A 24,664-nucleotide genomic window follows, 5' to 3' on the forward strand; every position below is an offset into this window, starting at 1 on the left:
GCATTGACCTCGGCTTTCTCAACTGCTACATCGCGTAGGGGGGGGGGGGGGGCATCGAGACCATCGCCAACGAAGTACAGGCGACAGGTGTACCCCGTAAGTGCCATGTCCGGTCCTCATCGGGAGGCGCGCCGAACCCCGGGGTGACAGGTGCAGCTCGGCGAGCCAGGGGGGCATCGGGCTGCCCGCCCCGCCCAGCACCCCAGCACCGGGACTTCACTGGCAGTTTGCGCATCGCTACTTTCTGTTCCCTAGCGGCCCTGCTTTCGTTTGTGGCAAGGGGTTGGGGTGGGACGCCCTGAATATTACAGAAAGATCTCCCATTAGTTCTTTCTAGTGGGGCTTGCGGGAAATTTTCGGCCCCGGGAGCCCCCCCCCCCCCCGCCCCCGCCAGCTGAGTGAAAGAATTCTGCAATTCATTCTGCCCTTCCTGCTTTCCCCGTCTCTCTCTGCGTGACAGCTTTCTCGCAGGAAAGTAAGAAATGAGAGCTTAGACTGCACACATGAGAAGATGAGTTATAGGGTCATCTGGCCCAGAAATCTTTTTTCCCCCATTTTCTTTCTTTCTTTTTTCTTTTCTTTTTTTTTGGAACCAGTTGCGGTGTGCAGGGTTTTCCCCCAGTGTCCTTGAGAATTCCAGGTAATGGCCCGGTTTCCAGGGGCGTGTGTATTAACACGGATTAATAGGAGAGAATTGGGGATGGGAGTCGTTGGCCTCTTGTATGGGTAATGTACATCCTTTAATGGGAAATGGTGGAGTTAGACTCTATCCAAAGCGTATTTCTGCAGAATGAATTGTTGGGAGAGTCGGAGGCGGCTGTCCTGTATAAACATGCTTGAAGAGTGACTGTGTTGTGAACACTTGATGAAAGACTTAAAAGAAGTGGCATTATGTCATGGAAACATGTTCCATTGTTTCTTTGGTCTGGGAAGTTTGTTGGTGAAAAACATAATAGTAATTAGGGCAGGGATATGAAAAATTGGCTTCGTGTTATAAGCTCCTGTTACCGGTAATTTTATGAGGAAACCAAGTTTCCATGTCTTACCTTCTATGGACAAGTAACTAAACATGTTAATTTGATCTTTCCGAATGACCCAAAATATAATAAATATAAAACTAATCTTAACCAACATCAGTGTTAAGCTAAGCCTTTAAATAATTAAATTACTGCAATTCTATGAATAATTTTTAAATATGTCAAGATGTCTAAGAGTAGCTTACTTGAAGCAGTCTGCTTTGGTTTCTTTGAAGAATATTCTAGAAGGTTTTATATAACCTTTTCCAGATATGCACTATATTTCTATTGAAATTTTGGGTCTTTATATACTCAAATATGAGCTTAGGTCAGTTAATCTTCATAGTACTGTTAGAACTCTTCTTTTTACATTTAAAAATGTTTTCCATGTTCTAGTTGTCAAGCTAACATGACACAGATATTTCTAAGATATAAATATATTATGAAAGGATTCTATGGAAAAGAGGATATTCAGTTGGTTCAGCATCCATATAATTTGCACATTTGTTTCATTTTTTAACATACTTGATTATGTATAAATGAGAGAATACTGTGTGTAAACCAAGGACAGTTCAATGAAACAAATAATTGCTTAATTTTGGCCTACAATTAAAGGACGGAGGCCAGGTAATTTAACATATTAATTCTTTAGACTTCACCTTTGTAAAGTTGGGAGTGCTTATACTAGCCTCTCATGTCGTGCATAAATTGAAGAGGGAGAAAGAAATTAACAGACATAAATTGAAATTAGCTTAATTTTTCTGAAAATTTTCTTAAAAGAATAATTATACAAGAAGTACATGCTTATTGTAGAAATATGGGCACATTAAAAGATGAAATTAATAATTATAATTATTCCACCCAGAAATAAAACTTGCATGGTTTTCCCTGCGTGTGGTTTAAGAATAGATTACACTTTATATTCTGTTTGGTAACCTCATTCTATCTAAAACATATCTTTACACTAATTTTAGCATTTTTATCATTTCCTTAATTTAATCTATCCCTTATTGGACATTCAGATTGTTTATATATATTTTTATAAACAATATAACTATCTTTGTAACTAAAAATTTTTTAAGTAGCTAATCTTTACTGGAATTTTTATGTGGCAGATACTAAGCTAAGATCCTTCTATTTTAGAGAGAGGAAGGGAGAGGGATAGATGGAAACATCTATCAGGTACATGGCCCATTCACCCTAGTAGGGATCGAGCCTGCAACCTAGGCATATGCCCTAAACAGGAATCGGACCATGACCTCCTGGTTCATGGGATAATGCTCAACTACTGAGCCACACTGGCCAGGCTAGAACTAAATTTTTTACTTTTAATTCCTTCAAATAAATTTCTAGAAATAGAATTAATATGTGTACATTTGAAAGGCCTTAGATATGTTTGTACTGTTCAATTAAGTATACAGATGGGGATTGGAATTTCCATTCCAGGCTTAATTATATCAAAGTAATTAGTTTCAACGTAGGAAAAGAAACTGCAGCCAAAGATCCTCATTCAATATCAGATTAAAGCACGTGGTCAACTAAAACATTCTGCCATGTTGATAATAGTGCTTGCACTATCATACATACCTCACTAATTCTATTAGTTTGGTATTAATAGCTATCTTTTTTCATAAGAAACCTAAAGCAGAGTTAAGAATTTTTGCCAAGAACTAGTAAGCAATAAAAGATTCAGTTCAAGCCACTTTGATTCCAGAACCCCAATGTGCTTCCATTATCCATTCACATATACAGACTAGGTTACTGGGGATGTAATGATCAAAGGGATAAATTACCTGGGCAGTTACTGTACTGAGAAACATCTTTGCTCTAATAACAAACTCATCTATTTTTGGCTAGTTTCTAAGAAATACTATCTTTTTAAAAAATGTTTTAATATACTTTTAAGTTATTTTAATAACACAGAAATTTATTTTGTTTAAAAAATCATAAAAAACATAACACAAAATATGTTAGTATAAACATAAAGGAAAGTAGTGTGGAAGACTACTAGTATAAACTATTAACAATGGCTGTTTCTTGGAAGTAGAATTAGGGAGGGTGTGCTTTTAATACATAGTCTGTAATGTTTTGAATTCTTACGAATGAACATATTTTACAATGAGGAAAACTGATTTTTTGAATGAAACTATTATTTCAAGATATTTTTGTTAGGTGTATTGTTTTATCATCAAAATTTTGTGTGAACAGACTTATTATTCAGTGCCCTGACTTTCTGTCTCTATTATTTTCCCCTATTTCTTTACCAGTGTGTGAATAACCTGACAATATGGGAAAATATTATTTATACATTACATCTCATATATTTGGGATGTCCTCTTCAATGCACAAAAGTAGAAATCACTTACTTTGGGGTATTACAATTTTTTTACATCAAAAATGCCAAACTAGCCCTGGTGAGGATTTTTTTTTTTTTAAGTAAAAATAGGAAACCAAGCTAAACAGATTAACAGTGATTATAGTTGGATAGGAGACTTTATAGTGATGCGTTTTGGGGGGAAGAGGAGGCTTTTATGTTTTTTTATTAAATATTCTTTGTATTATATGAATTGCTTTTGTTTGTATATTTTACTATGAGCTTATGCCATAGTTGATTTAAAATGCTGAGCCCAGAAGGCATGGCTCAGTGGTTGAGCATCGATGATTCAATTCCTAGTCAGGCCCGGGTTACAGGTTCCATCCCCATTGTGGGTTGTGCAGGTCTCTCTCCCTCTCCCTTCCTCTCTGAAATCAATAAAAATATATTTTTAAAAATAAAAATAAAAGATAAAGTGCTGAGGAATTACACAAAGTAAATCTTCCCCTTTGTCCTTTTCCAACCACCTCTTAAGTGTGTACTATGTTCCTAGTTTTATGCAAGTATGTGAGCATATGTACATAACTGGGATGTTTTTCTATTTGTTTCTTAACCAAGTAGAATTACATTTACACATTTTGCAGTTGCTTTTTAAAAAGTATATTGTGGACATCTCAAACTTGTACATAAGGCTCTAATTTACCTTTTTAATGGCCATAAAGTATAGAAACTCTGCCTGTTAGTGGAAAATTCAAAATATTATTTTTCTGTTGACAAACAAAAATTCAATGAACACCTTCACTTTTTTAAAAATCAAATTGTGCTGAGATGGGTGGTAGGGCAGACTTCTCACACTTTAGCATGCCAAAGCTAGGACTATAAAAACATTTTATTTTATGATTACTTTTATCCTCACTCAAGGGTATGGTTTTGTTGATTTAAGAGAGAGATGAAGGGAGAGAGAAGGAGAAGAGAGAGTGAGGAGGGGAGAGAGAAGGAGGGGAGAGAGTAAGAGGAGAGAGTGAGAAAGAAAGAGAGAGGGGGGGAAGGGGTGGGGGAAGGGGAAGGGAAGAAGAGAAAGGAGAAAGGAAACATTGATCAGTTGCCTCCCATAGATGCCCTGACCAGGGATCAAACCCAAAACTTTGCCCTAACCAGCTTGGCTCAGTGGATAGAGCGTCGGCCTGCAGACTGAAGTGTCCCAGGTTCGATTCCGGTCAAGGGCATGTACCTGTGGGCATATCCCCAGTAGGGGGTGTGCAGAAGGCAGCTGATCAATGTTTCTCTCTCATTGATGTTTCTAACTCTCTATCTCTCTCCCTTCCTCTCTGTAAAAAATCAATAAAATATATTTAAAAAAAAAAACTTTTAGGTACACGGGATGATGCTTCCAACTAACTGAGCCACCTGTTTATCTTTTAGTAGAATATTAGCTACAACAAAACAAAATAAATCTTCACTCATTGCCTTGAATTTGTGGGTGAGAAATTCTATAAGGTTTCTAGAAGGCCAGGAATGATAAATACAAATTGCATAATATCTGAGTTTAAGATATTTAAAATGCCATTGGTAGTCTTTGTTGGTATGTGGTTGGTCACTACAGTATACATTAATGAATAGAACCATGTTTTGATAAAACTTTATTTACAAAAGTTGGGGGCAAGTAGTAATTTGCAAAGTGGTCTAGAATTTTCAATTTATTGTGTACTGTTACTTGTTTTTGAACTGGTAGATTTTTAAGTAAAAATCTCTAATCTAATAATCTAATAGTTAAATAATATGTCTAATGCATCTAATCAACTTTTCAAACATTGTCTCTATGTAAATGTTTATGATTTCTATTAATGGTTTCAAGTTATGAACTAATTTATTTTTGAATTATGCTTACTAAACGCATTTGGAAGCTCTTAAATATTTTTAATTTAATATATTTTTATTGATTTCAGAGAGGAAGGAAGAGGGGGAGAGAGAGAGAGAGAGAGAAACATCGATGATGAGAAAGAGTCACCAATCTGCTGCCTCTACATGCCCCCTACTGGGGATTAGCCCACAACCCGGGATGTTCCCTGACCTGGAATCGAACCACAACCTTCTAGTTCATAGGTCAATGCTCAACACCTGCCAGGCTTAAATAAATTTTTATTATTTTTATATGTTAAAATGTTGTATACATTGTCCATACTGAAAGATTGGCAAGTTTTTATTATTACTAAATATAAGGCCTAAAAGAAGTCCTATTTTTCAAAGAAAGCAAATGGTAATAAGTCCTTTGAGAATATTCCTCCCTCACCTCCTCCTAGGGCAACATTTTTCTAGATAGTTAAGTTTGGAAAATAATAACCAGATATTTTTGTGTTATTTTTATGGCATAACTTCTCAGATCCCTTCATTTACTTATAGCCATTGAAACACTCCAAGAATGTTTTTCCCAACTTATTTGAATGTCTAAGCAATAATATTCCACAGGATAATATTTGAAAAATGATGCAGTAGGTCAGTGGTTCTCAACTGGAAGAGATCCCCCCCCCCCCCCACCTAGGGCACATCTGACAATATCTGAAGATATTTTTCTTTGATACACTGGAGGTAGAGAGAGGTTAATGCTACTAGCATCCAGCAAGTAGAGTCCAGGGATGCTTTTAAAATCCTACAGTGCACAGAATACCCCCACTCTGCCAACAAAGAATTGTCTAGCCCAAAGTGTCAATAGTGCCAAGGCTGCTTTATGGACATGTTGGCAATCATAGTTGAAATTGGCAGTGTAAGGAGCTAACCCCTTAATTTAAAACAGTTGATTGCCCTCTCGTATCATTAATTGAGCTATTGTGTTTCTTAGAGTCTACTCAATGATAGAAGATGAAGCTACAAATAGTAATTGTGATCTTATAAAAACTGGCAAGGGAAGGTCAGATTTTTAAAAATAGGGCTATATTAAAAGTGTAAGTGGTAAATCAGTGCATTTTGAAAGAAGCAAAGAAATTTAGAGTGCTGACCTCTTAAGTGAGAAATCTCTTATTCTGCTGGCAGTATGTGTTTCCTCCAACCTAATCAAGCATGTCCTTATAAAAATAGGCTCTATAAGAGAGAGGGAAAGTTCATCTTAAATTTTAAGGGAAAATATAACTTTCTTAAAGTAATATACTGTCATTTGATTTTTATGTCCCTCCTCTACTAAAAATGACATAGGACATTTAGAAGTTCTGTTTGTTTGTTTAGAGTTCTGTGGCATTCTCTGGGAATCTGTGAAGGCCAATATAGTGACAATATTAAATTGAATATTATGGATTTAAGCTGCATTGTAAACACCTTTTTTTTTAGGTACAAAATGGAATTTCTAAATAGTAGCTGAAATAATCTATAAAAGTGTTATATATGTGAATTATATGTTATACATTTGTATAAACAATTGAATATCCTTTCCTATAAAAACTTATATCTGCCTAATATGTGATATAAAGTGTCCATTTCCTTTGTTATCACTAAAGTTAGGTAAAAGTTTTGAGAGCAAATGGGTATTTATTTAGATATTTTTTAAAATCCTTGACAGATATTTATTTAGTGGTTATGTTCTATAATATTTTTGACAGAAAAATTAAAGAAAGGTGTTTGAAGACCTTTAGCTATATTTTCTATATATTGACTATTTCCAAGTTATAACATTAAATTTTTTAAACTTTATATTTCTACTCTTAACTGAAGAGAATATCTGATTATGGTAATTGTTTAGCTTTCTCTGTGAGGTAATGTATATGTGAAGTATATATCAAAGAATCTAGCACTTACTTAATAAGTGATAGTTGTTGAATCAATCTTATTTGGATCTAGTGTTCTAAAAGAAGTTAAACTCTTGAGAAATCAACCTAAGAATGAGATTTTCTGTGCACTCAAGTAATGGTGGTGAAGTATTGAAAAGTTAAAAATTATTCAGGAGATTACTGTGCTGAGTGAAATAAGCTAGTCAATGAGAGACAAATACCATATGATCTCACTTATATGTGGAATCTAATGAACAAAATAAACTGACCAACAAAAGAGAAACAGAGGCATGGATACATGGAACAGACTGACAGCTGTCAGAGAGAAGGGGAGAGGGGGACTGGAATAAAGAAGGTGAAGAGATTAGCCAAAGAACATATACGCATAACCCATAGACACAGACAACGGTGTGGTGATGGCCAGAGGGAAGGTTGTAAGCAGAGGACTTTGCTGACCTTAGTCTTTAGGAGAATTCTCTGGGTATCATATTGAGAATAGACGTATAATATATACCGGAAATGTCCTCAGCAAAACACATATTAAAATGCTTTCTCTTCTTTTAAGCTTTTATTCAGAAATCACCTTTACTACTAGCTTTTTCTAAACCTTATTATCTAGATGTGATTAGTCTCTTTTTTTTTTTTGCTAATGTCACTCATAATCATATTCTGATTTTTTTAATAGACTGTAAATTATCCAAAGAGTGATTGTAGCTAGTATGCACACAATGCCTGTAACTATTTGTTAATTAAATAAATAGTTACCTTAGTTACAATGGAAATCATGGAAATACTTTCTTGAATCATTACATTATTGATAATAATGTTACTCTATACTTGCTTTTATAAGCAGAATTACATGTAAATGCAGAAATAAAAACAGTAATTGTATTGTTCAAAGCATTTACCTATACTCACTTAATTAATACAGTCCTATGAGCAGGTGTTACCATTACTATCTGCCAGATGGGAAACTGAGGAAATAATGGTTAGGTGATTTCCACAAGGTTATTTACTTGTTATGTAACAGAGCCAGGATTTAGATCCAAGCAGCCTGTCCTTACTGAATACAGTTAGTTTTATTTATTTTTTATTTTTGTTAATCCTCATCCAAGTATATTTTTTCCATTGATTTTTAGAGAGTGGAAGGAAGGAAGGGAGGGAGGGAAGAGAAGATCAGAGAGAGAGAGAGAGAGAGAGAGAGAGAGAACATCAATGTGAGAGAGACATATCAATTGGTTGCCTCCTGCACACTCCCCTGCTGGGGCTGGGAATTGAACCTGAAGCCTAGGTATGTGCCCTTGAATAGGAATTGAACCCGTGACCTTTAGGTGCCAGGGCTCATGCTGGAACCACTGAGTAATACCGAGCAGGGTGAATCCAGTTTAATTTTATTATTAAGTCATAAACCAATAGAATTTGAAAAACAATTTTAGAAACCAACACAGTGTTGCCACCAATAGAACATTTTTAAAAAGTATAACATTTATTCTAACTATTCCATTTCTTATGAAAGTTTAAAAATATGTAAAATTCTGATTTTAGATAACCTCTTTTTAAAATAGTACATGATTATATTAATCCTTTTAATTTATTTTTATATAAGGTGAAGTGGAATAATAGCACATTGATATAAAAACACCATGGGAAACAATATTGTTTTTTTCCCCTTTTAGGGCCTGTATATCTTTGGGATCAAGAAATAGAGCCATTGGAAATGCAGCTAAGAGCCAGGTAAATTGTTAATGTAGATGTTTTGATTTATTGAGACAATTAACTGAATCTTGGTAACTGAGCTCCCATTTTACATAAATTAAGAGTGAAAACAAAGAGTAGGGAAAATATGATAGATACTAAACCTTTGTATTTTATTATATATATTTTGCTTTGGTTTATAAAATATTTTTAAATTTTATTTATTAAAAATCTTTAGTTGTGAAGTTAGGATGTGCCATCATATAGCATCAGTTTTTCACTGTATAGTCATTTTCTATGGGATATCCTATCTAGAACATATACTTCAATAACAAGTGAGTGATGTCTTGGTAAAAGAAGGTAGGAAGAATGGAGGAACTAATTTCCAGAGGAACCCAATGTGGCTACCAGTACTTTACATGGAATCTGTTTAAGTCTTCATATTTCTAGACTTCTGAAATACTTATGGTAGCACATTCATTTTTAATGTTCCAGGCTACAGGTTCATTGTCCATGGACTTTGTTTTTTGCCCTGAACTAAATGCCCTTAATAATTACTTTTCAAATTTTAATGTATGCCTGGGTCTTCTTTTCTTCATTATTAAGATAAATTTGTTTAATAGGGCTTTTTCTTCATGACTTTGTAGGAATAATTGCTCATTTATCCAGGAATTTTTGCTTACAATTTTTATCAAGTTTGTCTTATAATTGGTCTAGATATGAATATGTTTGTATCTTCTACTTTCATCTGTATATAAAAAAGCCTAAGCAGCCATCCGGTCATTTGATTGCTTGACCGGTAGCTATGATGCGCACTGACCACCAGGGGGCAGACACTCAACACACAGGCATGGCAACATGGAACAGACTGATGAATTTCAGAGGGAAGGGCGGAGGGAGAAGGGTAGGAAGAGATTAACCAAAGATCTTATATGCATACTGGAGGCCCAGTGCATAGATTCATGCACCGGTGGGGTTCCTTGGCCTGGCCTGCGAGGATTGGGCCGAAATTGGCAGTCCAAAATCCCTTGAGAGGTCTCCGATTGCAAGAGGGCGCAAGCCAGGCCAAGGACCCCACCGGTGCACGAATCTGTGCACCGGTCTCTAGTTTGTACATAAATGTTGAGTTGGTTCCAAAATGACCCCTTCACTAAAGTTTACATCTCATATTCTGGCTGATCTTCTAAGTGTATCATAGATATCAGAGTCTCTAAAAAAAACAAACTATAAAGTTATTTCTCCTATAGAGCTAAAGACCAACATGTTAATTCAGCATTCCTGCAGTTTTCATCTCATAATTGAAGATCAACATCTATTTGGCTTTTAAAGATCACTAAGAGGGCACCAATGGATCTCAGTAATATTCTATTGTTAGAACTACATGTTCTAGTTAAAGAAAAAATAGCTTTGCCAAAGTACAAGCCATTTACTAATTAGCACTTTAACTTAGCACCATGCTTCATGGAAGGAGTTTTAATTTACTAGCCTAGGAGCAATTCGTTGTAATCGAAGCAACATAGTAGTACATGAGAAATTTCATAAAGAATTACGTATTCAGAGGAAAAGAAAGAAACATTTTAAGTAAAAAGTGAAAGTGGAAAGAAATAAGAGAAATCAAAGATACTAATTTTCTTGAGCAGCGATTTCAACCTTTTTCATCTTATGGCACACATAGACTAATTACTAAAATTCAGTGGACACCAAAAAAATATTTTTTGCCAATATGACAAAAAAATATATAATTTTAATTTATTTACAAAAATAATAATAATAGTGATTACCTACCCTATTGCTCCAAAGTGATTTTTTAAAAACTCAGGTGCCTATACTTGTATATAAGGAGTTCTGTACCAAGAATTAATCAGTCAGACACAATCAGATGCAACTCTATTATATGACCTATATATTTATGGTTCGAGACAAAGGCATTCACACTAGATTGCTATTGTCATGTTGGCTGTTGTCATTTTTTATTTGACAATCTAAGGGAAAAGGAGGTCAGGTCTTTCATTTTTTAAAAATTCTTGTGGCACACCACTTGAAAATCGCTGTACTAGAGCAAAAGTGTTGAGGAAAACCAGACACAGGTTGTAGATAGGTTTTATTATTTGAAAAATATTTAAATTTTATTCTTTCTTTTTTGAAGGCAGTAATTTTATATCTAACTTTTCTATAAAAGGATGAAAATTTGGGGGGGGGGGGCAATAGTTTAGATGCATATGTTCTCATTGTATAATTTTACTATTAGTAGGAAACCAGAAAAAATGAATGAATGTGTGTAATTCTGCACTTGGATGTGTAGGATAAAGAGACTTAGTGGTTCTCAAGTAATAGCATAGTGTTTTATTTGCATTTATTAAGTAATTGATAAAGTGTTTACTGCCAACAGATAGTCACAAATGTAAGAAATACAATTCATGGCTTCAAAAAGCTTCATGGACGATCATTTGATGATCCTATTGTGCAAACTGAAAGGATCAGGATTCCCTATGAGCTGCAGAAAATGCCCAATGGAAGTGCAGGAATTAAGGTAAGTTTATATTCCCAGAATACAAACATATATTTAAATGAAAGAAACCACTAACTGGTTTGGCTCGGTGGATAGAGCGTTGGCCTGCGGACTGAAGGGTCCCTCGTTTTATTCTGGTCAAGGGCATGTACCTTGGTTGCGGGCACATCCCCAGTAGGAGGTGTGCAGGAGGCAGCTGATCGATGTTTCTAACTCTCTATCCCTCTCCCTTCCTCTCTGTAAAAAATATATAAAAAATATATTTTTTTAAAAAAGAAACCACATTCCATATTTTTTTCTTTATTGTTAGCTAGGAAGTTGAATGATAAAAATTGCTTTTGTGGGAGGTAAGGATATGGAACAGGTAAAGACACTTTGCAGATTATTTGCTTGTAACAATGTGTTAGGCACTGAAACTTCAGAACTAAGAGATTATAACACTAGAACAATCGTTTTGGAATGTAACTTCCTTGAGCAATGACTTTGCCTTTTTCACTGTTGTATATCCAGTATGTATAGTGGAGATTTTCACAGAATATTTATTGGATGAACAAATGACTCAATAAAATTCTCTCAACTTTTGGTTTCAGGTGCGGTACCTAGAAGAAGAGAGACCTTTTGCTATTGAGCAAGTTACTGGAATGCTGTTGGCTAAGCTTAAAGAGACTTCAGAAAATGCTTTAAAGAAACCAGTAGCTGACTGTGTGATATCAGTAAGTTTTACTTCAGTGATGAGTACTCTTGAATCCTGTTTTCCAGTGTACTGTAGTCCTTCCTTATCCATGGGGTTAAGTTTCAAGACCCCCAGTGGATGCCTCAAACCATGATACCAAACCCTATATATGTACTATGTTTTTTGTATACATTCATACCTTTTCTCTTAAAGAAAGGAAGCACTTTACAGCTTCTCTTTGGCATATTCAAATTACCAGCATTACTACTCTTGCACTTTGGGGCCGTTATGAAGTAAAAATAAGGGTGAGTTGAACACAAGCACTGTGGTACCACAACAGTCAATATGTATGATAACTGAGATGGCTACTATGTGGCCCCTGGGCAGATAGTGTATGCAGCATGGATACTTGGGACAAAGTGATGATTCAGCCAGGCAGGACAGAGCAGGATAATACTAGATTTCATCACACTACTCAGAAGAGCATGCAATTTAAAACTTAAGAATTGTTTATTTCTGGTATTTTCCATTTAGTATTCTCAGACTTTGGTTGACCATGGGTAATTGAAACCGTGGAAAGCAAAACTGTAAATAAGGGAAGCATCCTGTATTAATGTTACATTAAAATGCTTTTCTTCCCTTTCTTTATTGTATCTGCCCTTATCCAGTAAATAAACTAAATCCAGTTTTACTTTTTTGTTGTTGTTAATCCTCACTGGAGGTATTTTTCCATTGATTTTTATTTTATAGAGAGTGGAAGGGAGAGGGCGAAACACAGAGAGGGAAATGTCGATGTGAGAGAGACACATCGATTGGTTGCCTCCCATATGAGCCCTGACTAGGGCCAGGGATTAAGCTTGCAATTAAGGTACATGCCCTTGAACGGAATCAAACCCAGGACCCTTTGGTCCACAGGCCAATCACTCTGTCCACTGAGCCAAACTGGCTTGGGCTCTATTTTTACTTTTACATTAAAAAGAAATTACCTTATTCAGTAAAATTCAGGAGTGAGTTTCCCCAAAATCATTTGTGATAATGAATCTTTAAAAAAATACAACTAATATATGTGATTAGTGGCTGCTGTAAATGTCACTTCTCCCTAAGAATCTTTCCAGGGAGCACTGACTTTCCCACCTCTAGGGACTTGAACATTGTATCTCAAAGGTTGAAAATTCCCACATGGTACTTTGAGAGTGTGAATATTCTGTATCAGAAAGAAGAGATTTATTTTTTAATGATAAATTGGATATATTTCTAAAGTTTTGACATATGCATATACCCATAAAACCATCATCACTGTCAATATAATAAACATATTCCTTTGTGCCTTTTTAAAGATAAAACATGTTGGTTATATAAGCTGTACAATGTGATGCTTTCATATCATAGTGAAATGATTAGTGCTGTCAAGTTAATTAAAATTAAAATATCCACCTCCTCATATGGTTACCTTTTTATTTATTTTGTGTGTATGTGTGTGATGAGAGCACCTGACCTACTTTCTTACAAAATTTCCTTGATACAATATTATAAACTACAGAGCCCGTGTTGTATATTAGATGAACCAATATATTTTTTCATAAGCCAGACCGACATAAGTTGGTTTTATAAGCCAAACCAACATTTTGGAAGTCCTGCAGTATTATTCCATATTATTCCTTGCTTTACAATTGTTTGTACTTTAGGTCACCATCTTATGATATAGAATAGCCAAACTTAAAAAACAAACAAGCTGAGACCGGTTTGGCTCAGTGGATAGAGCGTCGGCCTGCGGACTGAAAGGTCCCAGGTTCGATTCCGGTCAAGGGCATGCACCTTGATCGTGGGCACATCCCCAGTGGGAGATGTGCAGGAGGCAGCTGATCGATGTTTCTCTCTCATCGATGTTTCTAACTCTCTATCTCTCTCCCTTCTTCTCTGTGAAAAATCAATAAAATATATTTAAAAAAAAAAAAAAAACAAAACAATGCCCATCCCCCTGGGTCTCTCATAGTGCCCCATGCCAGAGCAAACTGTGACCATGAACCATAGCCTGCAGGCACTGAAGCAGGTTACACAGTGGGTGGGGGCGGGTTGGGTGGAAGAGTATGTTTTCTCATTTAATTTACATTTTTCAGCTGATGAAATGTTTAAGTAAAACATATTACATAGCCGAAACCGGTTTGGCTCAGTGGATGGAGCGTCGGCCTGCGGACTGAAGGGTCCCGGGTTCGATTCCAGTCGGGGGCATGTGCCTGGGTTGCGGGCACATCCCCAGGGGGAGATGTGTAGGAGGCGGCTTATCGATGTTTCTCTCTCATTGATGTTTCTAACTCTCTGTCTCTCTCCCTTTCTCTCTGTGAAAAATCAATAAAAATATATTTTAAAAAAACATATTACATAAATTTAATATACTTAATTGTTGTTTTTAAATATCAGATTCCTAGCTTTTTCACTGATGCTGAGAGAAGATCTGTGATGGCTGCAGCCCAGGTTGCAGGTTTAAATTGTTTAAGATTGATGAATGAAACTACTGCAGGTGAGCACTTTGCTGTTTGAAATGACTGTCAAAAAATACTGTTACTTTTTTAAAACTGTTATGTACTGGTTCCTGTAAGCTTTTCTATTTGGAGTATAAAATTTTCACATGTTGTACATTGGCTATAAGAATCATTAATTTTCGAGAGTTATAGATGAGTAAAGAAAAAAATAACATTAAAAACATTAAGAGGGAAGGCGGCTCGGACCCCGCTGCAGGCTCCGGCCACCAGGGGGTGCTGCGCCTCCCTCTCTCGGAGCGGCCTGCCGCCCAGTGGGTGTGAAAAAAATAAAAAAAACATTAAGCAAATTATGAAAAGTTAATTTGAAATTAATAATTTGTATTACTCTACTGTGTATTAAAGTGTGTAGTATCAAAGTGATTTATCTGTCTTCCACATGACTGCTATACTGAAAGTAACCTAATTCTTTCTTCTTGCACAGTTGCACTAGCATATGGAATTTATAAACAGGATCTCCCCTCGTTGGATGAGAAACCAAGAAATGTAGTATTTATTGATATGGGACATTCTGCCTACCAAGTCTCACTTTGTGCTTTTAACAAAGGAAAACTTAAAGTAAGTAAGTGATTTGCAATATTTAGCTTTAATGGTTCAGAGCATTTAAGACCATATAGAGGACCTTTATGTCTGGGTCTAAAATCCTTTCTCTGCCACATGAAAACTATGAACTTAAGCAAGTTACTTAACCTCTCTAAATCTTAGGTTTCTCACCTGACGATAACATTAGTAACTATCTCATAGAATTTTTGAGGACAAAATGAGTTAACGTATACAAAATGCTTGGAATGCCAAATAGTAGATACTATAGTGTTCGTTAGCTATTTATATTGTTGAGGTGTTACTTTAGCTATCAGATAATTTTACTTAGTTATCTATAAATATACATAAGGAAACATTTTTAAAAATGATTCCATTGTTTTTAGAAACATTTGTATCTAGGAATCCTAATCAAAATTTTCTATAATGTGGCATTATTTACTTCTATGTGCCTATTTTCTTATAGTCTGTATTTGGTTTTCTATTTATTTTTACATTGGTTATCTTATCTAGACTTGCACATTCTCTCCATTATGTACATGTGTAGAATTGACTAGAAGATGAAATGCTTTGGGTTATCCAACACTTTTTAGAGCCTTTTGTCTTACCTATATATATAAAAGGCTAATATGCTAAGTGTCTGAATGTCTGACCGGTCACTATGACGTGCCCACAAAGCAACACTCGGCTTCCCCCAAGTGGGACACAGGCCCTACCACCATCCCAAGCGACAGCCCACCAAATCGCAGCCGACGCTGCTGCTGCTGAGACCCCATGGCACAAAATGTGGCCCACAGCCCAGCCCAGCCTGGAAATGGTGGCTGTAGGTGCCAGGTAATGACATCATATAGCAATGCCCGGCTTCCTTTCCCTACCAATGACTAGCCTCCTTGCAGTTTCTTCAGCCCAGGAACATGACTTGCTTTATAGCCAGGTGCAAACATTTCACACTTTAACCAAATGTCTGTGAAGCGTTTTCCCATGCCTCATCTCATTTAATCCTCACAGAAGTCCTGGAGTAGGTAAATAGGAGACTTGGTGGAATCCTATTTTCTTTTCATTAGTCAGAAAATGGAGATTTAGAAAGTTTAGACACTTGACCTGACTGAAAAGAAGTAAGAAATGGTGGACCTTGAAAATGACTTCAGGTTTTCACACTGCAAAGAATATAGGCAAACACTGCTGCAGTTAAATATTTTACCCTTTGTTCTCCCTGCATGATCTACAATAATAATCTGCTTTGTGTTGATATTTACCGCTGTGTTGCTGACAATTACCTGAAAGAGAAGTTGGGGTGCTTCACTGGGCTGGAAAAAGTTTAGCTAAATCAGAAAGCAGGTCTAATTAAGCAAGTTTATCAATATATATATAAAGCTCTCACTGATGCCATATACATCAGTGTGTTCAATATGTCATTGTTAATCGTGAATTTGGTTGACACTTCTATCATAAAGGGCGAATAGCGATATTAAAATATTTCTTCTAATTAATTTCCTTTCAGTGTGCATGAATTCGTGCACTGGGCCACTAGTAGTTTATATAACTATAACATCATCCTTCATATCAGAAAATTAAATGGAGATGACTCACACTGAATGTAAGGTAGTTTTCTGTAAATTGGTTTCATTCTTGGTAGTTAGTCTTGAATTTTAATTTAAGGAAAATTAAATGAAAATTTTCTTTCCTTTTTAGTAAATACCTTAAAGTAGTGATCATAGAACCCTTTGAAAATTTGGTAAAAGCTGTTCTCTCCAGGAGGATGCACATTTGTACAAGTCACATACCAATACAATTTTGCATGATACTGGACCGTGTGAGAAGTCTGTGCATTGATTCTCGTGCTAGTCTGCGGGAGGACATTCCAGTCAGATTACACTCACTTCCTACTATCATGCTTACCACTATTCCACCACCCATCCTTATGGGGGGGAAAAAAAGTTGACGAAAAACACAAACAGTGGGATTCCATGCTTTAGTAGTCACTTTGTAAGTAGTCATTTCTGCCCTCTACTGTAGGGTGAGAGGCTACACATCTTGGTCCTATGATTTCAAGAGCTCTGGTGTTAAAGTTCTGTGACTTGTCTATTCCTGTTCCACCTGATTGCTAGCTGGGCTTATTGCTCAGCATGCTTACCATGTCAAATTCTTGTCTTTCTTCTTCATACTTTTCTGTGTTCTTTTTTGTTCACTCATGTATTCTTTTGTTTTTCTGTATTTTTATAAAAATAGCCTAGTTTTTTTTAAATAATTGAAGTTCTACTCTCTCATCTATAAATTGACCAATTATAGTATTTTTTTAAATATATTTTATTGATTTTTTACAGAGAGGAAGGGAGAGAGATAGTTAGAAACATCGATGAGAGAGAAACATCGATCAGCTGCCTCCTGCACATCTCCCACTGGGGATGTGCTTGCAACCCAGGTACATGCCCTTGACCGGAATCGAACCTGGGACCTTTCAGTCCGCAGGCTGACGCTCTATCCACTGAGCCAAACCGGTTTCAGCCAATTACAGTATTTTAAGTTTAATCTTTGGATCAGCTTTTCTTGGGTAATTTATTTTTCGTTATATATTTATGACTATTCTTTGTTCTGTTAAACTTAGTTTTTGGCCTACCTGTTCAGTGCTGTTATAGAATAAAAAGGTGTGTAATGGTAAAGTTTTAGTTGTTGTAACTCAATTATTTCAGAACTAGAGGCCCGGTGCACAAAAATTTGTGCACTCGGTGGGGAGGGTCCCTCAGCCCGCCTGTGCCCTCTCGCAGTCTGGGACCCCTCAGGGGATGACCACCTGCTGGCTTAGGCCCATTCCCCAGGGGATTGGGCCTAAGCTGGCAGTCAGACATCCCTCTGGCAGCCCGGGAGCCCTCGGGGGATATCCACTTGCCAGCGGGGAGCAGGCCTAAGCTGCAGTCGGACATCCTTAGCGCTGCTGAGGAGGCAGGAGAGGCTCCCACCACCACCAATGTACTGGCAGCCGTCAGCCTGGCTTGTGGCTGAGCAGAGCTTCCCCTGTGGGAGCACACTGACCACCAGGGGGCAGCTCCTGCATTGAGCATCTGCCCTCTGGTGGTTAGTGTGTGTCATAGTGACCAGTCATTCCCAGTCATTCTGCTGTTAGGGTCAATTTGCATATTAGCCTTTTATATAGGAGTGCCTGGCCAACCTGGGTGAGGGGCTGATGCCTGTTTTCAGGCTGGCTAAGTCCCCCAGCGGGGTACCTCACCCCATGAGGGTGTGGCCAGCCTGGGTGAGGGGCTGATGGCTGTTTGCAGGCTGGCCACGTCCCCCAGTCTCCCAAGCTCCCCGTGGAGGCTGGCTGGAAGCAGGTATCTGGGATTTATTTGTCTTCTATAATTGAAACTTTGTTGCCATGAGTGGAGGCCACAGCCGGCTCAGGGCAGGTGGGAAGCTTGGCTTCCTCCATCGCCCAGGCAACCGAGCCTCCTGCTTGCTCCAGCTCTGCGGCTGCCAGCCGCCATCTTGGTTGGGTTAATTTGCATATAGTTGCTCTGATTGGCTGGTGGGCATGGCTTGGGGCATAGCAAAGGTATGATCAATTAGCATCTTTGTCTTTTATTAGTGTAGATTAGAGTTATTTTTTTTTAAAATATATTTTTATTAAGAGAGGAAGGGAGAGGGAGAGAGAGATAGAAACATCAATGATGAGAGAGAATCATTGGTTGGCTGCCTCCTGCACATCCTATACTGGGATTCTAGCCCACAACCCGAGCATGTGCCCTAACCAGGAATTGAACCATGACCTCTTGGTTCATAGGTCGATGCTCATCCACTGGCCAGGCTAGAGTTATTCTTACATTATGATATGTTGATCTGTAACCTAAAGCAGATAATTTAGAGTGGGTAAATATTTTGGCTAAATATAAATTATAATTGATATAAGTGACTTCAAATTTGGCACCCTAGTGATTTTTGACAAGTTTTTTGGGTTTGATTTTATTTTAATTTTAAAAGGGTGTTTTTGTTTATTTGTTTGTTTGAAAACATCTATATTTCTGAAAATTCAGTTCTGATTTTTTCAATTAAACAGGTCTTGGCTACTACCTTTGATCCATATTTGGGTGGCAGGAACTTTGATGAGGCTTTAGTAGACTACTTCTGTGATGAGTTCAAGACCAAATATAAGATAAATGTGAAAGAAAATGCTCGAGCCTTGTTGCGTTTATATCAGGAATGTGAAAAACTAAAGAAGCTAATGAGTGCAAATGCGTCAGATCTTCCACTGAACATCGAGTGTTTCATGAATGATCTTGATGTTTCTAGTAAAATGAACAGGTACCATGTATGTTTTCAGTTGGGAAAGTGTTTGCTTATTTTATAATGTTTAGACTCTGTTATTTTAGAAGATATGCTTGATTTTTAGGTCTCAAAATAGTGAATTTCATTTCATTTTTCTACAGGGCTCAATTTGAACAATTATGTGTTTCCCTCTTTGCCAGAGTTGAACCACCATTAAAAGCAGTACTGGAACAAGCTAGTAAGTGGAGATTATTAGACTAACCATCGAAACTGTAGCATGGTGTTATTCATTTGAATGGTATAGGACAGCAATTTTCAACCAGTGTGCTGCAAGAATTTTTAAAACATATAATACCTGACTATTTAATCAGAGGCAATGACATTTTTCCCCCTTAGATTATCAAATAAAGAAATGACAACAGCCAGCACAACAATAACCATCCACTGTGGATGAATCAAAATTATACCTATTTTTTTGTGAGATCAGCAAAAAATATAATTTTGGTGTGCCACAGAATTTTAGAAATTAGTTTATATGTGCTATGAGAGGAAAAAGGTTGAAAATCTCTGGTGTAGGAAATGGTAAAACTATAAACCTTCATCTGTTTTTTGAAGATTTGTATTTCTCATTTTAGAGGAGGAGATTATGACTCACTCTTTATTCATAAAAATAAGGTAGTAGAAATCTGGGTTTTTGAGAACTTATCCTGGTTCGTTTTATTGTTTATATCATAAAACTAATGCTAGTAAAAACTGAGGTGTTTAGAAGATTTCTAAGATGAAAGTAAAGTAGAAATGGGACCCTAGCTGATTTGCTCAGTGATTAGATCATTGGCCTGTAGACTGAGCGGTCTGATTCCGGTCAAGGGCACATAACTCAGTTGCAGACTCAATCCCCAGTTCTGGACTCCCCGGTTCTGGTCGGGGCACGTGCAGGAGGCAAGTAATCTATGTGTCTCTCACATCAATATTTCCCTTTCTCTCTACCTCTCCTCAACATCTCTCTCTCAACATCAATAGAAAAATATCCTCAGGTGAGGATTACATTTTTTTAAAAAGTAGAAATGGGGATATGCTTGTTTGTTGTCAAAGTTTTTGGTAATAATTAAAAGTACCTTCTATGGAAAAAAATTATAATTGAAAACTGTTCCCAAGGAAAAAAGTGTATTTTGTCCTTTAAAAAAATTTCTTTCTGTGTGGATTTGGGAGGTGAAAGATAAAACATTGAAGGACTCTGGAGAGTCCCTTTAAAGCCCATGAGGCCCTAGCTGGTTTGGCTCAGTGGATAGAGCATCAGCCTGCGGACTGAAGGGTCCCAGGATCGATTCCAGTCAAGGGCACGTTGTGGGCTCGATCCCCGGTAGGGGGCATGAAGGAGGCAGCCAGTCAATCATTGATGTTTCTATCTCTCTCCATTCCTCTCTGAAATCAGTAAAAATATATGAAAAAGAAGTAAATAAATAAATAAATAAATAATAAAGCCAAAGGTGCTTGTTTTTATTGTCACTGCATCACCAAGTGCAGTGCCTGACACATAGATAGTATTTATTAAATTTCACCTTTTATTTGCCCATCTTCTTTCCTTTTATTCTTGTTTTAAGCAAATGAAAAAATTCACTTTTTAATAAAGTACTTTCCAAGGTCTACTTTTTACATTGTTATAAAGATTACCTTATTTTTCTCAAAATTTTCTCACGTTTTGCTTTCCAGACTTACAGCGTGAAGACATAAGTAGTATAGAAATTGTAGGAGGAGCAACTCGAATTCCTGCAGTAAAGGAACAAATCACTAAATTCTTTCTTAAAGACATAAGTACCACATTAAATGCTGATGAAGCTGTTGCAAGAGGATGTGCATTACAGGTATGATTAATATTATTTTTATTTTGGAATGTATATTTTTCCAGAAATATGGTGACTGACCTAAAAGGAGTTTAAATATTATCTATTCTAACCACTTGTCAATAGGCTAAACGTAAATTGAAATTATTTCTGAAAAGTAAGTCTTATGCCTTTCCTATTTTTTATTTTTGTTAAGGATATTTTTATTGATTTCAGAAAAGAACGGAGATGGAGAGAGAGATAGAAACATCAATGATGAGAGGGAATCATTGATTGGTTGCCTCTTGCAGGCCCTTTACCAGAAATCAAGCCTGCAACCTGGGTATGTGTCCTGACTGGAATTGAACTGTGACCTCCTGGTTCAGAGGTCGATACTCAACAACTGAACCACACCAGCCAAGCTATTTATAATTTTACATGATCATAAAACAGTATGTTTATAACTCTACTGAAATAACATTTATTTTATGAATCCATATAATTATTCCGATTAAAAATTCTTTTTTGGGGTTTTAAAATATTTTTGTATTAATTTGTATAAGGTCACAGAAAAAGTACTCTGACACTTTTATTAAATATATTTTTTTATTGATTTCAGATGAAGAGAGAGGGAGAGAGATAGAAACATCAATCATGAAAGAAAATCATTGAACAGTTGCCTCCTGCACGCCCTACTGGATTGGGCCTGCAACCCAGGCAAGTGCCATGACCAGAAATCGAACTGTGACCTCCTGACTCATAGGTCGACACTTAGCCACTGAATCACACCAGCTGGGCAACACTTTTAAATTTTAACTAGTTTTACCATTAAACAGTAATTTTTAAAATGTAACAATTTTATTGCAAGGACTTTATTAAGCAGTTTAATCAGGGGTAATCTAGTGTGTGTTTTGTGTTTGTTGATTTAAATATAATGTACATTTTATTGGCAGTGTGCGATTCTCTCACCAGCATTTAAAGTGCGTGAGTTTTCCATAACAGACATTGTTCCCTACTCAATCACATTACGATGGAAGACCTCTTTTGAAGATGGAACTGGGTCTGGGTAAGTTACTTTTTAATATGTTTCTGTTTTTTATTTCAGAGAGAGAGAGAGAGAGAGAGAGAGAAACATTGATGTGAAAGTGAACCATAGATCAGCTGCCTTCTGTACACCCTCTCCTGGGGATTGCGCCCGAAACTCCAGGCATGTGACCAGGAATCAAACCAGCAGCCTTTTGGTTGTGAAGCAAAAAATACCCAATCAGAAGAGCAAAAGAAAAAAATAATCTAAAAATATGAAGATAGTATAAAGAGCCTCTGGGACAATTTCAAGTGTACCAACATTCAAATTATGGGGGTGCCAGAAGAAGAGAGAGACCAAGATATTGAAAACCTGTTTGAAGAAATAATGACAAAAATTCCCCTACTTCGTGAAAGTAATAGACTTATAAGTCCAGGAAGCACAGAGGCCCCCAAACAAAAGGAATCCAAGGAGGCCTACACCAAGACACATTATTATTAAAATACCAAAGGATAAAGACAAAGAAAGAATCTTAAAAACAGTAAGAGAAAATCATTTAGTAAGAAGATAAAAAATATGGACAATATCAAATGGCAATAAATATATGTCAGCAATTGAATCTAAAAAAATAAATGAACAAAGAATCTAATGAACAAAAGAAACTGATGAATAAAATAGAACCAGAGGCATGGAAACATGGAACAGACTGACAAATCTCAGAGGCAAAGGGGAGGAGGGGCAGGAAAAGATTAACCAAAGAACTTATATGCATACTAGTGACCTGGTGCATGGATTCGTGCACATTGAAAGGTAATTAGGAGGTGACCAGCAGGGTGAGACTGGATGAGACAGGCTGGACACGCCCTGGAGCCAACCTCCCGCAGTCCCTCCCCAGCCAAATACACCTGGAGCAGTGCCGTGGCTCGAAGGGCATCTGTAGAGTGAGCGGGGTCCCTCCAGCAGGTGGGGTCCCTTGGCGTGGCCTGCGGGGATCTGGCCAAAACCAGCTCTCCGACATCCCCCAAGGGCTCTCGGAGTGCTAGAGGGCACTCTGCAAAGTTGCTGTCTTACAGGGTGTGGAACACAAATGTGCAGTAAAGCCGATTTGGGGCCAACAGTGCCCCAGCAACAACAACAACCCACAACCAAAGGTGGAATTGCGCAGCCCCACAAGGAATCAGAATCTCTCCTCTCTGGTTCCGGGGTGCATCACCCAAGAACTGCTGCTGCCAAGTCACGGCAGCTTGGCAGCTCCTGTGTTGAGCATCTGCCCCGTGGCGATCAGTGCACATCATACCAACTGGCTGGTCGGACGGTTGGACCTTAGCCTTTTATATATATACATACACACACACACACACACACACACACACACACACACACATATGTGTTATATATATATATAGATATGCATTACCTATGGACACAGACAATAGGGTATTGAAGACTTAGCTCAGGGCCAGAACCAGGTGGAGGGGGGCAATGGGGAGATAAAGGGGTATATCTGTAATATTCTCAACAATATAGATTTAAAAGAAAGAAAATATAATGCAAAGCTAAATTTTAAAGTAAATATATCTTAGTGACTACAATAAGAAAATAGAAGGTAGTGGGTTCTTGAATACTAGGATATAGAAATGGTCCATGAATGTGAAAATTTTAAACCTTGCCTAATTAGTAGGATGATGCTATGTATTGAAGAATGTGTTTCTTGGACACTGTAAACAGTTATAAAACTGTTATACTACTTAATGAATAGGAATTGCTTTGTAGGTTTTTATTTTATTTTTTTTTTGATTAGTTAAATCTTTATTGTTCAGATTATTACATTTGTTCCTATTTTTTCCCCCATAACTCCCCTCCACCCAGTTCCCACCCCACCCTCCTCCCTCACTCCCCACCCACTGTCCTCATCCATAGGTGCACGATTTTTGTCCAGTCTCTTCCCGCATCCCCCTCACCCCTTTCCCCCCCAAGAATAGTCAGTCCACTCCCTTTCTATGCCCCTGATTCTATTATAATCACCAGTTCATTCTGTTCATCAGATTATTCACTTGATTTTCAGATTCACTTGTTGATAGATGTGTATTTGTTGTTCATAATTTGTATCTTTACCTTTTTCTTCTTCTTCCTCTTCTTAAAGGATACCTTTCAGCATTTCATATAATACTGGTTTGGTGGTAATGAACTCCTTTAGCTTTTTCTTATCTGTGAAGCTCTTTATCTGACCTTCCATTCTGAATGATAGCTTTGCTGGATAAAGTAGTCTTGGTTGTAGGTTCTTGGTATTCATCACTTTGAATATTTCTTATCACTCCTTTCTGGCCTGCATAGTTTCTGTTGAGAAATCAGCTGACAGTCGTATGGGTACTCCCTTGTAGGTAACTTACTTTCATTCTCTTGCTGCTTTTAAGATTCTCTCTTTGTCTTTAAACCTTGGCATTTTAATTATGATGTGTCTTGGTGTGGTCCTCTTTGGATTCCTTTTGTTTGGGATTCTCTGCGCTTCCTGGACTTGTAA

At 37.1% G+C, this 24,664-nt stretch overlaps 1 protein-coding gene across 1 annotated transcript in view; it reads left to right on the forward strand.

Annotated features, from left to right (window-relative positions):
* Nucleotides 1-7: 7 nt before the first annotated feature.
* HSPA4L (heat shock protein family A (Hsp70) member 4 like) overlaps nucleotides 8-24,664 on the forward strand; it is a gene marked incomplete at its 5' end in the record, with an annotated part of 52,125 nt that continues 27,468 nt past the window's right edge. The window contains 10 exons of the mRNA XM_014457238.2: nucleotides 8-96; nucleotides 8,762-8,819; nucleotides 11,170-11,310; nucleotides 11,880-12,002; nucleotides 14,381-14,480; nucleotides 14,924-15,057; nucleotides 19,091-19,335; nucleotides 19,461-19,537; nucleotides 21,010-21,161; nucleotides 22,073-22,185. Of these exons, the coding sequence (XP_014312724.1) occupies nucleotides 8-96; nucleotides 8,762-8,819; nucleotides 11,170-11,310; nucleotides 11,880-12,002; nucleotides 14,381-14,480; nucleotides 14,924-15,057; nucleotides 19,091-19,335; nucleotides 19,461-19,537; nucleotides 21,010-21,161; nucleotides 22,073-22,185 (1,232 nt within the window). The remainder of the gene's footprint in view (nucleotides 97-8,761; nucleotides 8,820-11,169; nucleotides 11,311-11,879; nucleotides 12,003-14,380; nucleotides 14,481-14,923; nucleotides 15,058-19,090; nucleotides 19,336-19,460; nucleotides 19,538-21,009; nucleotides 21,162-22,072; nucleotides 22,186-24,664) is intronic.

The sequence above is a fragment of the Myotis lucifugus genome, unplaced genomic scaffold, assembly GCF_000147115.1.
Source record: "Myotis lucifugus unplaced genomic scaffold, Myoluc2.0 scaffold_1, whole genome shotgun sequence".
NCBI classification, from domain to species: Eukaryota; Metazoa; Chordata; class Mammalia; order Chiroptera; family Vespertilionidae; genus Myotis; species Myotis lucifugus.